This window comes from Callionymus lyra, chromosome 17 (assembly GCF_982586985.1).
Source record: "Callionymus lyra chromosome 17, fCalLyr1.hap1.1, whole genome shotgun sequence".
Lineage (NCBI taxonomy): Eukaryota > Metazoa > Chordata > Actinopteri > Syngnathiformes > Callionymidae > Callionymus > Callionymus lyra.
In genome coordinates this window covers 21,245,045-21,264,620 of record NC_141834.1, presented here as the reverse complement: position 1 = coordinate 21,264,620, position 19,576 = coordinate 21,245,045, and the positions used below count along the sequence as shown (strand labels likewise).

The 19,576-nt window shown below is 39.9% G+C and overlaps 1 protein-coding gene across 1 annotated transcript; it reads left to right on the top strand.

The window, feature by feature from the left end:
• The first annotated feature begins 2,935 nt into the window (after positions 1-2,935).
• LOC148063001 (uncharacterized) lies at positions 2,936-9,345 on the top strand. Its single transcript, XM_087812591.1, has 5 exons — positions 2,936-3,098; positions 3,163-3,519; positions 7,065-7,394; positions 7,457-7,906; positions 8,384-9,345. Exons 1-5 carry the CDS (start codon positions 3,059-3,061, stop codon positions 8,734-8,736), a joined length of 1,530 nt encoding a protein of 509 aa, XP_087668717.1. The 5' UTR covers positions 2,936-3,058; the 3' UTR covers positions 8,737-9,345.
• The last annotated feature ends 10,231 nt before the right edge of the window (positions 9,346-19,576 follow it).

Here is a 19,576-nt window from a genome sequence, read left to right as displayed (position 1 = left end):
GATGCATACTAACTTCTAGCATACTAAGAGTAGTATGCGATTTGAGACACAGCACAGGAGAAATTTCACCCCATGCTTCTAGAAGCCCCTCCCACAAGTTGGATTGGCTGGATGGGCACTTCTTGGGGTTTAGATCTGTGCTGTGTCTCAAATCGCATACTAGCGTACTAAAAGTTAGTATTTTTAGTGCGTTAGTGCGTCTCAATTCTTAGTATGCGAAATTTAGTGCTCCACTAAATTGGCGTACTAACACGCCCACAAAACTAGCATGGTTCGATGGACACTAAACACACTAAACGGCCGCCATCTTAGTGACGTTTTAAACGGAAGTTACGTCATATATAAATGCATATATATGAATATACTTAAATGTGTATTTTCAGCAGCAGTAGGAGGATAAACACGTCTTCGCTGCTGATACCAGCTTAAATATCTCGCGATTATTTAGATTCTCATATTTTTTCTTTATTTCTTTTTCCAAAGTTGCAATACGTGCTGCCAGCAGGTGGCGATAGCGTTCAAACAGCTACTTGAAACATCGTTAAATAGAAGTAGAAGAAGAAGCTGTCAGGTGATCTCCGGTTAGTGTGTAGCAGCAGTGTTTGATTTGAGACATACTATCTGTTGAGAATTTGCGTACTAGTTAGTACGTACACTAAACTGATGCATACTAACTTCTAGCATACTAAGAGTAGTATGCGATTTGAGACACAGCACTGGTGACTGCGCTGGTCACTCCATTACAGATAGAATACCAGCTGCCTGCTTCTTCTCTAAATAGTTCTTGCACAACTTGCAGGTGTGCTTTGGGTCACTGTCCTGTTGTAGGATGAAATTGGCTCCAATCAAGCGCTGTCCACAGGGTATGGCATGGCGTTGCAAAATGGAGTGATAGCCTTCCTTATTTAGAATCCCTTTAACCCTGAACAAATCTCCCACCTTACCAGCACCAAAGCAACCCCAGACCATCACGTTACCCCCACCATGCTTGACAGATGGCGTCAGGAAGTCTTCCAGCATCTTTTCAGTTGTTCTGCGTCTCCAAATGTTCTTCTATGTGATCCAAACACCTCAAACTTCGATTCGTCCGTCCATAACACTTTTTTCCAATCTTCCTCTGTCCAATGTCTGTGTTCTTTTGCCCATATTAATCTTTTCCTTTTATTGGCCAGTCTCAGATATGGCTTTTTCTTTGCCACTCTGCCCTGAAGGCCAGCATCCCGGAGTCGCCTCTTCACTGTAGATCTTGACACTGGCGTTTTGCGGATACTATTTAATGAAGCTGCCAGTTGAGGACCTGTGAGGCGTCTATTTCTCAAACTAGAGACTCTAATGTACTTATCTTCTTGCTGAGTTGTGCAGCGGGGCCTCCCACTTCTCTTTCTACTCTGGTTAGAGCCTGTTTGTGCTGTTCTCTGAAGGGAGTAGTACACACCGTTGTAGGAAATCTTCAGTTTCTTGGCAATTTCTCGCATGGAATAGCCTTCATTTCTAAGAACAAGAATAGACTGTCGAGTTTCACATGAAAGTTCTCTTTTTCTGGCCATTTTGAGCGTTTAATCGTCCCCACAAATGTGATGCTCCAGATACTCAACTAGCTCAAAGGAAGGTCAGTTTTATAGCTTCTCTAACCAGCTAAACTGTTTTCAGCTGTGCTAACATAATTGCACAAGGGTTTTCTAATCATTCTTTAGCCTTCTGACCCAATGAGCAAACACATTGTACCATTAGAACACTGGAGTGATGCTGGAAATGGGCCTCTATACACCTGTGTAGATATTGCACCAAAAAACATTTGCAGCTAGAATAGTCATTTACCACATTAGCAATGTATAGATTAGTTTAAACTTAGATTAGTTTAAAGCACTGTTTAAAAAAACAGTGTTTTTCTTTAAAAATAAGGAAATTTCTAAGTGGCCCCAAACTTTTGAACGGTAGTGTATATTGAAAAAAATAACTAAACATTCCTTTATGTGATAAGAAAAGATATACAAGTAAACTCGTTCATTTTAGTCGTCAGATAGTTTTAGAATCTATAGTTAGTTTGGTATGTAAGTGAATATATTGAACAGAAATAAAATAATTTAATAGTTTCTTTTCTTGTATTTATGTTTTAATAGTTTAACAAAACCCTTTAAAAACATTATATATATTCTTCTTGTTTTATATAAACTGCTTCCGGGTTATTTAACTTTAAATATAGTTAAGCACTAAACAATAAAGTTTTACCTTCCCTTAAAGTACAAACTTGTATTTATATTTAAACGCACACTTTTTTCATATAGTGTAAGGATTGTATATTTGATATTCTAAGATGTTTATATATTTACTTGTGTATATTTTGTCTTCTAACCATGTTTATGGAGCGACAGTAAGAACTGGAAGAACTTCTGTTTCTAATAAATAAAATACATTATCAAGACTAACAGAAGAATCAAATCATTCATTTACGTAGAAAGACTTCATACCAGGAAACAAACTACACTTTTTAAACTTTAAGTATTGAATTAAACTGTGAAAAAATATTAAATCTAAGCAGTTTATTGTAAATATTTACAACATTATTTTTTTATATAATAACTTTCTCTTATATAGTGTTATTTAAACTGTTTAAAAATGATTTAAATACATTTAATTTGAGATTAGGAAACACATATTAAACATAAACAATGTATATCAGCAACATACTGTATCTGGTAGTTATTAATCCTACTAAAGTACTTATATAGTCAAATACAAAAGTACCACAGTCTCAACTTTCTCCGCCTCGACGACGGACGGAAAACAAAGCGACATTGTTTGAATTCTTCCGTCTGCGAGGAAAGAGAAAACCTCGGGGACGGTGATGTGAAGTGACAGACGTGAGCGATCGATCCGGTCACCTGACTGTGAGAAGAGGAACCATCACGACAGGTGCACAGGTGGGAGGACGACACGCTGCCAGAGAGACAGAACTAGAATAACGGCTTCGGCGTCTGATGTGCCGCCGTCGCCTCAACAAGCTCAGTAACATTCTTGTCACCAGAGCGACGTGTTTTCACTTCATGTCGTCGAGATCATGGCTGGAGTCGCGGCTCTTCACCTGCTCCTCGTCTCAGGTGTGTGTGCGGCCGCTTCACCTGCAGCACCGGGGCGTGACCCGCCGCTTCTGTTTGTTTACAGGCTGGTTCTGGGCCAGGTCCGGCTCGACCCGGTTCCACTTCGTGTCGCAGCCCAGGACGTACGCCGACGCCAAGAGCTACTGCAGGGAGACCTTCTCGGACCTGGCCACGCTCCACAACTCCAGCGACATGAAGACCATCATGTCCATCTCCAGTCCGCAGGGCAGGGCCTGGATCGGGCTGGAGCTGGGCAGCACCCGGACCTGGTACTGGTCCGAGGCGGATCACGTGGTGGACTTTGTGAACTGGAGGCCGGGAGAACCTCAGAACTCCACCGAGGACAGGTGTGCGGTGATGGACCCTCAGGGTCTCTGGTTCGAAAGTGACTGTTCCACCAGGAGGAGCTTCGTGTGTCACGGTAACTATGACGACCATCAACTTAATTATTGATTAGAGTTGATTATTGGTTTGGATTCGAGAGTCATTCGATGAAGACGAGATTTTAATTGTTGTTCGTCACACTGTGAAGAGAAACACACAAAGACACACACATGTGAAGACACAAATATGAGGAAACACACACGTGAATACACACACATGTGTAGACATAAATATGAGGAAACACACACATGAATACACACACACGTGTAGACACAAATATGAGGAAACACACACATGAATACACACACATGTGTAGACACAAATATGAGGAAACACACACATGAATACACACACACATGTGTAGACACAACTATGAGGAAACACACACAAATATGAGGAAACACACATATGAAGAAACACACACATGAATACACACACAAATATGAGGAAACACAAATATGAAGAAACACACACATGAATACACACACAAATATGAAGACACAAATATGAGGAAAACCACATATGAAACATACTCATGAAGACACACACACACACACACACACACACACACACATGTGAAGAAACAAATATGAGGAAACACACACATGAAGACACACACACATGAAGACACACACATATGAAGACACACACACATGAAGACACACACATATTAAGACACAAATATGAGGAAACACACTTATAAGAAAACATACTCATGAAGACACACACATGTGAAGACACACACACATGAAGACACATACATATGAAGACACACACACATGAAGACACACACATGTGAAGACACACACACATGAAGACACATACATATGAAGACACACACACATGAAGACACACTTATGAGGAAAAATACTCATGAAGACACATATACATATTTGAAGACACATATACAAAGACACACACTCATGAAGAAACACTAATGAAGTTACACACATATGAATACACAAATATGAAGAAACTCATGAAGAAACAAACACACATGAATAGAAACATACATGAAGACACACACATATGTGAAGACACATATACAAAGACACACTCATGAAGAAACACTAATGAAGGCACACACATATATAGAAACTCATGAAGAAACAAACACACATGAATACAAACATACTTGAAGACACACACATATGAAGACACACTAATGAAGAAAAAACATGAATTCAAACACACATGAAGACACACATATATGAAGACACACACATATGAAAACACACACATGAAGACACAAATATGAAGACACTAATGAAGAAAACAAATGAATACAAACATACATGAAGACACACACACATGAAGACACACACATATGAAGACACAAATATGAAGACACTAATGAAGAAAACAAATGAATACAAACATACATGAAGACACACACACATGAAGACACACACATATGAAGACACAAATATGAAGACACTAATGAAGAAAACACATGAATACAAACATACATGAAGACACACACACATGAAGACACACACATATGAAGACACAAATATGAAGACACTAATGAAGAAAACAAATGAATACAAACATACATGAAGACACACACACATGAAGACACACACATATGAAGACACAAATATGAAGACACTAATGAAGAAAACACATGAATACAAACATACATGAAGACACACACACATGAAGACACACACATATGAAGACACAAATATGAAGACACTAATGAAGAAAACACATGAATACAAACATACATGAAGACACACACATATGAAGACACAAATATGAAGACACTAATGAAGAAAACACATGAATACAAACATACATGAAGACACACACACATGAAGACACACACATATGAAGACACAAATATGAAGACACTAATGAAGAAAACACATGAATACAAACATACATGAAGACACACACATATGAAGAAACTCATGAAGAAACAAACACACATGAATACAAACATACATGAAGACACACACACATGAAGACACACACATATGAAGACACACACATATGAAGACACAAATATGAAGACACTAATGAAGAAAACACATGAATACAAACATACATGAAGACACACACACATGAAGACACACACATATGAAGACACTAATATGAAGACACTAATGAAGAAAACACATGAATACAAACATACATGAAGACACACACACATGAAGACACACACATATGAAGACACTAATATGAAGACACTAATGAAGAAAACACATGAATACAAACATACATGAAGACACACACACATGAAGACACACACATATGAAGACACGCACATATGAAGACACAAATATGAAGACACTAATGAAGAAAACACATGAATACAAACATACATGAAGACACACACACATGAAGACACACACATATGAAGACACAAATATGAAGACACTAATGAAGAAAACACATGAATACAAACATACATGAAGACACACACACATGAAGACACACACATATGAAGACACAAATATGAAGACACTAATGAAGAAAACACATGAATACAAACATACATGAAGACACACACACATGAAGAAACTCATGAAGAAACAAACACACATGAATACAAACATACATGAAGACACACACATATGAAGACACAAATATGAAGACACTAATGAAGAAAACACATGAATACAAACATACATGAAGACACACACACATGAAGACACACACATATGAAGACACAAATATGAAGACACTAATGAAGAAAACACATGAATACAAACATACATGAAGACACACACATATGAAGAAACTCATGAAGAAACAAACACACATGAATACAAACATACATGAAGACACACACACATGAAGACACACACATATGAAGACACAAATATGAAGACACTAATGAAGAAAAAACATGAATACAAACATACATGAAGACACACACACATGAAGACACACACACATGAAGACACACACATATGAAGACACAAATATGAAGACACTAATGAAGAAAACACATGAATACAAACATACATGAAGACACACACACATGAAGACACACACATATGAAGACACAAATATGAAGACACTAATGAAGAAAACACATGAATACAAACATACATGAAGACACACACACATGAATACAAACATACATGAAGACACACACATATGAAGAAACTCATGAAGAAACAAACACACATGAATACAAACATACATGAAGACACACACACATGAAGACACACACACATGAAGACACACACATATGAAGACACACACTCCAGGACAAAGGTCGACTCCAGGAAGAAAGGAGTGTGTTTCACAACAATCCATGTCGAGGTTACAGATTTTTTTATCCTTCATCTCTGACTCAGCGTTTTACAATAAAAGTATAAACAACTTTGTCTCAGCAGTTGTTACACAAACTGGTTTGAGGCTCTTCTATCTATTTGAAGTCGAGTCTTAAACTAAACAACTTTTATAGATTCAAAACTATCTTTAAAAGTACATCATGAGTCACATTAAAGTCTAACAATTGGACCTTTTGTCCCTCATTATGGACTCAGAAGAACCGGGCCTCTGCGCTGCAGCTGCTGCCCCCTCCACCCACAAGTCAGTGTAGTTTTGTGCGTCCTCCTGCAGGTGGCGCCGCTCCTCTGTTCGTCGCGTCCAAGATGACGTGGCGAAAGGCTCAAACCCACTGCCGGAACCTGACGCTGGACCTGGCGAGCCTCCACTCGGCGGCTCAGAACCAGGCGCTCCGGAACATCAGCCAGGGTCAGAACATCTGGACCGGACTCTTCCAGGAGGCCTGGACCTGGTCCGACGGGAGCCCGTCCGCCTTCCGCTTCTGGAAGCCCAACCAGCCCAACTACCTGGCGGACCAGGAGTGCGTGGCCACGGTGCTGAAGAACGACGGGCGCTGGAACGACCTCAGGTGCTCGCTGACCTTGAGGTTCTTCTGCCAAGGACGTGAGTTCCAGACTCGTCCACTCGCCTGGTGTTCAGTGACGCACAACTCTGTCCCCTCGCAGCGAGAAAGGTCGTTTCGACGACGAGGTCGACCTTGGGGACGACGCATTTGACCTTGGGGATGACGCGTTTGACCTCGGGGATGACGCGTTTGACCTCGGGGACGACGCGTTTGACCTTGGGGACGACGCATTTGACCTTGGGGATGACGCGCTTGACCTCGGGGACGACGCATTTAACCCCGGGGACGACGCGTTTGACCTCAGGGACGACGCATTTGACCTCAGGGACGAGGCGTTTGACCTCCTCTTCTCCAGAAGATCCGACCACCGACCCTCACTTCCGAGCAGGAACCGCTCGGTCCACGGACCCCCCGAGGCCGGTCGTCACGACAACATCGTCTCCACATGTGACGTCCACAAACTCCGTCAACACACGAGGAGCTCCTGAGACGAGTGACTCGACCCAAGGTTCACACACGGTGACCTCCAACCGTCGACCTTCATCTCCAGGTACGTTTGTCGGCATCAGCCTCGTTCCTGTTAGCTCAACGCTTAGTCATTCAAAAGGCACTGAGTGCACGCAGACCTCTGCCAAGCTGCTCCTTTCCAACCACAAAAACTTTATCAGCATGAACCCAGTTTTTTGTATCGTGGATGATCTCCTTGGCAGCAGTATTCCTCAACACGGTAGGAGAGAGAACGTAAAGGAGCTCGCGCTCTCCGCCACAGAGAGTGACGGATCTTCAAAAGGCTCTTAGATCCAGATGGTAATCCCAAAGACCGGCCAAATTTAATCATCTGTTCCTTGATCCGTTATCAACGTTTCCTGAAGATTGAATAGAAATCTGTTCGTCCGCTTTTGAGTTATTTTGAGTCGTGGGTCCAAAGACTGATGTGATACAAAATGTTGTGTCTTCATTTTGTTTTTAAATAAAGTTTTCTGCTTCCTGCCTAACAAACCAACTTTAACTCTGTGTGGACCTGCAGGCGGATACATCTTGATCCACCAGAACCTGACCTGGGCCGAGGCCCTCAGCTACTGCCGGGACCACCACGGAGACCTGGCCGACGTGACCTCCTTGGAGGCTCAGGTCAGGGCGGCCGAGGCCGCGACCCGCGCCACCACGACCCACGCCTGGCTGGGCCTGCGCTACACCTGCGGCTTCGGCTTCTGGTTCTGGACCAGCTCGGCGTCGCTGTGCTACGACCACTGGGGGCCCGGACAGGGCGCCGACCCGGGGTGCGGCGTGACGGGAGCCATGGAGGCCACCGGGGGGCAGCACTGGGTGGGACTGCCCGAGACCAGCAGGCTGAACTTCATCTGCCGCGTCTGCAAGTGACAACGTTCTCCTCGGTGGCACCGAAGTCATGGGTCGTCTCAGCCACTGGACTCCATGAGAACCAGGTCCTCCTCTGCACCATTGTCCGGGTCCAGCTGCTCCTTTGTGCGCCGGAATCTCATTACAAACCTCATGCGGTGTGTAGGCGTGTGTGTAGGCGTGTGTGTTCCCAGTCATGAAATGTGAGAACATTGATCCGCTGCTTTCTCTCCGGGGTGAACATTTGCATGTTGACCCCCTGGATCGGGGGCCCCACGATGGTCTTTTGTAGACCAGCGGAGCCAGACTGCCTGCTGCCCGGCGCTGACCCGACCTTCACTGGACGCAGCAGCTTCCTGTCTGACGAGTGTGAGACGATAGATCTGTTTTATTTACTCGCAAAATACTCAAGATCTTCAATAAACAAGCAGCTCAAGAGTCGTTTGTTCATGTGACAGTAGTTAGAGTTACATCTTCTTTAAAAACTATCTTTATCTTTACTGACTTTTTTATTTAAAAACTATCTTTATCTTTACTGACTTTTTTATTTGAAAACTATTTTTTATAATCTTTACAAACTTTTCTATTTAAAAAACAATTTTTATAATCTTTACTGACTTTTTTATTTTAAGACGATTTTTTTTATCATCTTTACTAACTTTTTTATTTAAAAGCGATTTTTTTTATCATCTTTACTAACTTTTTTATTTAAAAACGATTTTTTTTAATCATCTTTACAAACTTTTTTATTTAAAAAACGATTTTTATAATCTTTACTGACTTTTTTATTTAAAAACTATTTTATAATCTTTACAAACTTTTTAATTTAATTTTTTTATAATCTTTACTTCTTTAATTCTTCACATTTATCTTTTTGTTTTTACAAGCTTTTTGTTTTTGTTCTTTACAAACTTTACATTTATTATTCATTTCATTTTCTTTACAAACTTTACATTTATTATTCATTTCATTTTCTTTACAAACTTTACATTTATTATTCATTTCCTTTTCTTTACAAACTTTAAATTTATTATTCATTTCATTTTCTTTACAAACTTTTTTCAAACAATTGTATTTATTAAAAAACAATATATGTTTTATTTACAAACAACATGTTTTTATTAAACCATTTGTTACAGGATTAGTTTGTTTTGTCTTTGAAAAGTATTTTATGATTATTTTTTTATTGTTTCTTTCTTTAATTATTTTTGTCTTGTTTCCTTTTTACTATTTTCTTTCTTTACCCTTAACTTAGTTTTTTTCCTTTAATAAAAATGTTTTTCTTCTTAAACAACGATATGTTTTTTCTCAACTACGTTTTATTCTTCACTGTTTATTTTCTTTAACCAACTATATGTTTATTTTTTCATTAACTATATATTTTATTGCTATTTTTTTTACTTACAAAATGATTTTCTTCTTTAGTTACTTATTTAATTTATTTACATGTTTTTCTTTACTAACTATAACTATTTTTGCTTTAATACATTTCTGTGAAACTTTTATTTTCTTTACTCACTATGTGATTATTTTCATGTAATTCATGAAAGTGACGATAAATGTTTTTACACTTGAGTTTCAACTTCTACTAACTAGTCTGAAGAACTAACTAGTCGGGATTAGTTTAGTTAAATAGTTAAAGAAACAACTTTGATTTGACGATGCAAACAAAAACCATGATTTCATCTTAAACAACAAAGAAAACATTTACTTGTAAAAACTTTAAAAACATGTCCGTAGTTTGACATTAGAAATAAAGTTAATAAATAAAGTTTATCAATCTATTAGAAATCATACATTAATCATTTAAAGTAGTTTCACTAAATAAAAGTAAAAATCTTCAACATATAAAAAGATAAAATAAATAAATAAACAGTATTTATGTCAAAATATTATTTTTTCAAACATTCAAGGTTAAATTACGTCGAATCAAACAATCATGAAAATATTATTATTACTTATTAAACAACAATAAAACTACTGTTGCATCCCAGCTTCCCAGGGTGAGAGGCAGAGGACATCCTCGCAAGAACACAGAGAATCACGACAAAGTGTGTGTTTGAACTCTGGGAGGAGAACCCGGAGTAAACCTGTGCGAACATACAACCGTTACCCTTAAATAAAACTTTATTTAAAATAAACGAGGAACATTGTTGTGGAGCAGACGTTCTGAAGTATAAAAACTAAACTAATGAATGGATGAAGATGAGATTCGTTTGAATGAACAACTGAGACTTGAATTGTTCGTTTTCACGCTTAAAGGGATTTTCCCGGGAACACGTGGATGATGTAATCCTGCCTCACGGACCATTACCCTCGAGGGGGTCTCTGGTCAGTTCAATGTTAATGGCCCCCCCCCTCACCGCCTCACCCCCCTCACCCGCCTCACCCCCCCTTCACCCCGCCTCACCCCCCCTCACCTCTTCTCACCCTCATCTGCTCTTGTGTGCTGTCCAGCTGCCTCTGACCTCTGACCCTCTGACCCTCACTCCTGACCCCGGAGGACATTCCCACGCCACACCCTTTTGTGTACGCGTCGCCGTGGAAACGCCTGGGTCTCCCCTTCTGCGACGATGAAGAATATAAACAACAACAAGAAGTTAATCTGAGTCGAACCCTGGGATGAAACATATATTCTCTCATATAAAGATCCTGAAAGTATGACGAAGGAAAAAACCTCTCAAGAACCTTCACTTCCCACCTGTCATGCTGCCCCCCTGCTCGCCCTCCTCCCTCTCTCTCTCACCCCTCCGTCCATCCCTCCCTTCTTTTCCGTCTGTCACTCTCACAGTTAATTGAAGAAAGAGAGATTCTCTCCATTCAGGCCGGGTCTCTTAGGAAACCTCGCTGCTGCATGAAATGAGATGGACGGAGGGAAGAGAGGAGAGAAGAACGAGGGAGGACGAACCAACACATCGTGGACGAGGACGAGCGAGAGACACTTGCTCTCCGTCAGGAGTCACAGAGTCTGGGATTATACTGCAGTATTTGTGGGGTTTTCCACAGTTTTCCTGGTTCTTTTGGGGGAACATCTAACATTATCTAATCATTTGCAGGTATTTTCAGAAGAAGAAGAAGAAGAAGAAGAAGAGTCTGGAGCTGATTGTCCAAACGCAATTCTTGTGCTTCTGCTCCAGGAGTTGTGGCTGGACATCAGCTCTCGCCTCTGACCTGACATCACTGGACCGTTACTGCTCGAGATACTGTCGTGATACTCTGGTGATACTCTGGTGATACTATCGTGATACTCTGGTGATACTATCGTGATACTATCGTGATACTCTGGTGATACTATCGTGATACTCTGGTGATACTATCGTGATACTATCGTGATACTATCGTGATACTCTGGTGATACTCTGGTGATACTCTGGTGATACTATCGTGATACTATCGTGATACTCTGGTGATACTCTGGTGATACTATCGTGATACTCTGGTGATACTCTGGTGATACTATCGTGATACTCTGGTGATATTATCGTGATACTTTGGTGATACTCTGGTGATACTCTGGTGATATTATCGTGATACTGTCGTGATACTCTGGTGATACTCTGGTGATACTGTCGTGATACTGTCATGATACTCTGGTGATACTCTGGTGATACTCTGGTGATACTATCGTGATACTCTGGTGATACTATCGTGATACTATCGTGATACTCTGGTGATACTCTTGTTATACGTACAGTTCTGCTTCTACTGCTAACTCAAGTTTAAACAAGAATAGAAGGTGATTTTCTGTTCTTTACTAACGATAGTTCTTTAATAAATATATATATATATATATTTAATTCTTCTAAGTAAGTAAGTTCTCTACTTACAATGTTTTTTTTATTGATTATTTCCTTTAACAAAATTATTTTTCTTGATATTTATTAACTTTTCTTTTTTAATAAACGTTTTTTTTCTTTAACAATTTTTTTTTATCTTGACTTCAGTGAAGTTTTTATTTTTTTCCCTATAATAACTTCGTGTTTGTTTGTTTACACAACATTTTTTTTTATTTTCTTTGACAAGTATTTTTTTCATTTTTTTGTATTTTTTCTCTTTACAAACTAATTTGTTTCATTAACTACTATTTTTTTCTTAACTTTCTTATTTATTTTATTTACTTAACAAAACTTACTTTCTTTACCCTGAGACTCACCTTCAATCTTCTGGATTTATGATGACGATGACGATGATGATGATGATGATGATGATGATGATGATGATGATGATGAAGATGATGATGAAGATGATGATGAAGATGATGATGACGATGATGATGACGATGATGATGATGATGATGATGAAGATGATGATGAAGATGACGATGAAGATGATGAAGATGATGATGATGATGATGAAGATGATGATGATGATGATGATGATGATGATGATGAAGATGATGAAGATGAAGATGAAGATGGAGATGGAGATGATGAAGATGATGATGATGATGAAGATGATGGAGAGGATGATGATGAAGATGATGATGATGAAGATGGAGATGATGATGATGATGAAGATGATGAAGATGGAGATGGAGATGATGAAGATGAAGATGATGATGAAGATGATGGAGAGGATGATGATGAAGATGATGATGATGAAGATAATGATGAAGATGAAGATGATGATGATGAAGATGATGATGATGGATATGATGATGATGAAGATGATGATGATGATGAAGATGATGATGAAGATGACTTTGATGAAGATGATGATGATTAAATGATGAAGATGATGACTTTGATGATGATGACTTTGATGATGAAGACGATGATGATTAAATTACTTTGATGATGAAGATGACGATGATGAAGATGACGATGATGAAGATGATGATGAAGATGATGACGATGATGAAAACTGTCGATCCTGCAGAAAAAGAAAAAACAACTTGAAATAGTTTTTAGTCTTCATCATTTTTTCTACTTTTCTAATCCTTTTGTTAAACGTTGAAATATTGAATTGTTTGAAACCAGTTTTAATTATTATTATATAATATATAATATTATTAAAAACCGTAACTTCCTTGAAATGAAAACATGTTTTTACAGTAAAATCTCTGTGAATATTGTAAACAACTGATCATTTGTTTTTGTCACTTTCATGAATTAAAGTCAGTAAAAAACTCATGACATTAACTTGTTATTTTCTTCTTAATTAACTTCATTAAAGTGTGATGTGAAGAGAGAAACAGGGTTGAAGGTTCAACACCCAAGAAAATAATGAATTGTTCATTTGTTTAGTTTCTAATTCATAAAAAATATGTTAAAAGAATTAAATGAATATTTGATGAACCTCAGCAGAGAAATGTCTAATGTGATGAAGCTGCATAACCACGAGTGACCAGGAGAGGGCAGTGTTCTGTTTCCTCTGAGAATCACGGACGAGAAGTTAGTCAGTTTTTCACCTTCATCCAGAGGATCTAACCACGTGACCAGGATCTACCCACGTGACCAGGATCTAACCACGTGACCAACAACACCACAGGTTTACGTTTACACAAGAAACAAGAGAGAAAGTGAGAAAAAGAAGAAATGGTTGATCAAGTGAATCTCTTGAGTGAGGAGGAGAAGAAAGACATGTCAGTTACTATGAAAGATGGAGGGAGACATGAAGGGTGAAGGAGGAGTGAAGGGTGAAGAGGGGGAGTGAAGGAGGGTGAAGCAGGAGTGAAGGGAGGAGGGTGAAGGAGGAGTGATGGAGGAGTGAAGGGAGGAGAGTGATGGGAGGAAGGTGAAGGAGGAGTGAAGGGAGGAGGGTGAAGGGAGGAGTGAAGGAGGAATGAAGGGAGGAGAGTGAAGGAAGGAAGGTGAAGGAGGAGTGAAGGGAGGAGAGTGAAGGAGGAGTGAAGGGAGGAGTGAAGGAGGAGTGAAGGGAGGAGAGTGAAGGAGGAGTGAAGGAGAGTGAAGGGAGGAGAGTGTAGGAGAGTGAAGGGAGGAGAGTGAAGGAGGAGTGAAGGAGGAATGAAGGAGAGTGAAGGAGGAGTGAAGGGAGGATGAAAGAGGAGTGAAGGGAGGAGTGAAGGAGGAGTGAAGGGAGGAGAGTGAAGCAGGAGTGAAGGAGGAGTGAAGGAGGAGTGAAGGGAGGATGAAGGAGGAGTGAAGGAGGAGTGAAGGGAGGAGAGTGAAGCAGGAGTGAAGGAGGAGTGAAGGGAGGAGAGTGAAGCAGGAGTGAAGGGAGGAGAGTGAAGCAGGAGTGAAGGAGGAGTGAAGGGAGGAGAGTGAAGCAGGAGTGAAGCAGGAGTGAAGGGAGGAGAGTGAAGCAGGAGTGAAGGGAGGAGAGTGAAGCAGGAGTGAAGGGAGGAGAGTGAAGCAGGAGTGAAGGGAGGAGAGTGAAGCAGGAGTGAAGCAGGAGTGAAGGAGGAGTGAAGGAGGAGTGAAGGGAGGAGAGTGAAGCAGGAGTGAAGGAGGAGTGAAGGAGGAATGAAGGAGGAGTGAAGGGAGGAGAGTGAAGCAGGAGTGAAGGAGGAGTGAAGGAGGAGTGAAGGAGGAGTGAAGGGAGGAGAGTGAAGCAGGAGTGAAGGAGGAGTGAAGGAGGAGTGAAGGAGGAGTGAAGGGAGGAGAGGAACAGGGTCTCATGTGTTGATATTATTCTAATCCGGTCCAACATAAACAAGTGTCTCTGAATCAATCACTGTCAACGTCAGTCATGAGTCACATGTTCATCTCTGGACCAATCACTGCTCTTTGTTCTCCTACTGTTGACTCTGTGGATCTGAGTCTCTAGTGAAGTCGTTTTTAAACGATCCATTGCTTTTGTCTGATCAGATTCAAACATCGTTTACATCTTTATCATCATGGTTTGACTCTGGTTTTAAATGTTGTGAGCAGGCTTGTGTTGAAGAGTGAGGTGTGTTGGTCTGTGTGAGTGTGTGTGTATGTTTTTGTGTCTGCAAGAGTGTGTGTTTTAGTGTAAGTATTAGTGAGTGAGTGTGTGTGTTTTAGTGTAAGTATTAGTGAGTGAGTGTGTGTGTTTTAGTGTAAGTATTAGTGAGTGAGAGTGTGTGTTTTAGTGTAAGTATTAGTGAGTGAGTGTGTGTGTTTTAGTGTAAGTATTAGTGAGTGAGAGTGTGTGTTTTAGTGTAAGTATTAGTGAGTGAGTGTGTGTGTTTTAGTGTAAGTATTAGTGAGTGAGAGTGTGTGTTTTAGTGTAAGTATTAGTGAGTGAGTGTGTGTGTTTTAGTGTAAGTATTAGTGAGTGAGAGTGTGTGTTTTAGTGTAAGTATTAGTGAGTGAGAGTGTGTGTTTTAGTGTAAGTATTAGTGAGTGAGAGTGTGTGTTTTAGTGTAAGTATTAGTGAGTGAGTGTGTGTGTTTTAGTGTAAGTATTAGTGAGTGAGTGTGTGTGTTTTAGTGTAAGTATTAGTGAGTGAGTGTGTGTGTTTTAGTGTAAGTATTAGTGAGTGAGAGTGTGTGTTTTAGTGTAAGTATTAGTGAGTGAGTGTGTGTGTTTTAGTGTAAGTATTAGTGAGTGAGTGTGTGTGTTTTAGTGTAAGTATTAGTGAGTGAGAGTGTGTGTTTTAGTGTAAGTATTAGTGAGTGAGAGTGTGTGTTTTAGTGTAAGTATTAGTGAGTGAGAGTGTGTGTTTTAGTGTAAGTATTAGTGAGTGAGTGTGTGTGTTTTAGTGTAAGTATTAGTGAGTGAGTGTGTGTGTTTTAGTGTAAGTATTAGTGAGTGAGAGTGTGTGTTTTAGTGTAAGTATTAGTGACTGAGTGTGTTTCTGTTTAGGTATTAGTGAATGTATGTGTTGTCATTAATGTGTGTGTGTTTCGTGTGTGAGTGTGTTTACGTGTGTAAGTGTATGTTTTATATGATGGTGTGTACATGTGTGTGTCTAGTGTACATGAGGGTGCGTGTATGACTGTGTGTGTGTATATGATGTCGTCTACACATGAGGGCCTGTGTATATGAAGGTGTGTGTGTGTGTCTATGAAGGTGTGTGTGCGTGTGTGTGTATATGAAGGTGTGTGTATATGACGGTGTATGTATAATATAAAGGTGTGTGTGTGTGTATTTGACAGTGTTTGTATATGACTGTGTGTGTGTGTGTGTACATGAGGGTGTCCTGCCTGTCACCCCGACTAGCTGGGAAGAGCTCCAGCGCCCACAGGAGAGAGAGAGCGTCAACACAGCTGGAGGATCTGCTGACATAAGCAGGTATTTTTCCAGCTCAACAATCAGGTCAGTGTAGAATCTGAGAGTCAGAGTCACTGCTCAGGTCACAGTAGGCAGGGTGGTCTGGATAGAACCTGATGATGAAGATGATGAAGATGAAGATGATGATGATGATGATGATGATGATGATGATGATGAAGATAATGATGATGATGATGAAGATGATAATGATAAAGATGATAATGATGATGATGAAGATGATGAGGATGATGAAGATGATGATGATGATGATGATGAAGATGGTGATGATGAAGATAATGATGATGATGATTAAGATGATGATGATGATGAAGATGATGATGAAGATGGTGATGATGAAGATAATGATGATTAAGATGATGATGAAGAGGATGAAGATGATGATGATGAAGATAATGATGATGATGATTAAGATGATGATGAAGATGATGATGATTAAGATGATGATGATGATGAAGATGGTGATGATGAAGATAATGATGATGATGATTAAGATGATGATGAAGATGATGAAGATGATGAAGATGGTGATGATGAAGATGAAGATGGTGATGATAATGATGATGATGATTAAGATGATGATGATGATTAAGATGATGATGAAGATGATTAAGATGAAGATGATGATGATAAAGATGAAGATGATGATGATGAAGTATATGATGACGATGATGACGATGAGGATGATGAAGATGAGGATGATGATGAAGTATATGATGATGATGATGAAGAAGATGATGATGAGGATGATGAAGATGATGATGATGATAAAGATGATGAAGAAGATGATAATGATAAAGATGATGATGAAGATGATAATGATAAAGATGATAATGATGATGATGAAGATGATGATAAAGATGATGATAAAGATGATGAAGAAGATGAGGATGATGAAGATGATAATGATAAAGATGATAATGATGATGATGAAGATGATGAGGATGATGAAGATGATGATGATAAAGATGATGATGATGATGAAGAAGATGAGGATGATGAAGATGATAATGATAAAGATGATAATGATGATGATGAAGATGATGAGGATGATGAAGATGATGATGATAAAGATGATGATGATGATGAAGAAGATGAGGATGATGAAGATGATAATGATAAAGATAATGAAGATGAAGATGATGATGATGATGATGATGAAGAAGAAGGACACACACATGAACGCACTTATGCACACAAAAAACCATGCACGCACACAAACGCAGGGAAATACACGCACAGACAAACATAAACACACTTACTTACACATGCACACAAACACACTCGCACTCAAACATACACTTATGCACAAACATACACATACACAAAACCCGACTAGCACATTTGTGCACACAAACACACACTTACGCACCCACACATACACAACAACACACAGATACACATAGCACCTACACACACTCTCTGCCACACACACACACACACACACACACACTAGAGTGCTACAGTTATCAAGTTCCTAACAATGTTATCCAGAAACACTAAAACAACTTCCCATGAAGAATGAAAACTAGAATCTCAACACAGAGACGCATTCTTCAAGACCTTCCTGGATCCAGACGGAACTACAAAACAACAGCAAAAACTCATGTCATCAACGTCTCTTAAATGAAAAACACACATCACAACTTAGTTATTCGCAAACCCATGTAGACCATCGAGTGACCTCCTTGGCAGAGGTAACGAAAGGTAGATCAAAGCATTTCAATGTTGCAGTGTTTCCCAGCAAGCCGGGATCACGGCCATCGACCTTGAACTTGGATAAGCAAAAAGTTTGACGTGGGAGGAAGACGAGGAGAGAGAAGTTCACTTTGAAGGAGCGAGAACCATCGAGATAACAGAGCAGTGTCTCGTGCTATCGCTAACGTTAGCCTCGGATGTTCATCGCTAACGTTAGCCTCGGATGTTCATCGCTAACGTTAGCCTCGGATGTTCATCGCTAACGTTAGCCTCGGATGTTCATTGCTAATGCTAACGTTAGCCTGAAGTCGCACTGATGTCACATTGTGCAGCGACTCGTGGATCGACTTCCTGAAGTCAACAGGTAGAAGAACTTTCATCGGCCACATCTCGGATCAGTGGAGATATTTGAAGATCTGTACCGAAGTGTTTCTGGGTCTGAAGGTGTGTTTTCTGTTCCTCGCCGTGTTTGGGGCGAGTGTCACTTACGGGCGCCCGAGCCGGGCCGGTCTTCATGTGGTGCACGGAGGCGGGTTGGGTGGGTGGTCGGCGGTCGAGCCTCGGCAGCTTCACAGAGCGAGTCTTGAAGGACGAGGATATTTGGACTCTTACATAAGGCCCGGCGCAGCTACATCTCATTAGGCGTCACAAGAGGCCGATTCACGGGCGCCGGCGCTGAATACCTGCAGTGTTGCAGCCTCGCATGGATCTCAGCAGCCGTCAATCATCTGGACCTGCTGTACCGATGCGGACGTTACACTATAAATCATGTTCGTGAGACGATCAGAGACGTGTCGTTCTGTGTCTAATGTAAATGTGAAATAAAGCTGTTTATCTCACTTGTTTTATGAATGAATTGAATGTTGTTTTTTGTTTTTTCTCCTCAAACTTACCTAGAAAAAACATAATAAATAAAAACATTAATATATACTGTATATATATTCATGTTTATTGTAAATCTCATAATATAATGCATAATAAAAATGTTCTAGAAGTTTTCTTATGAT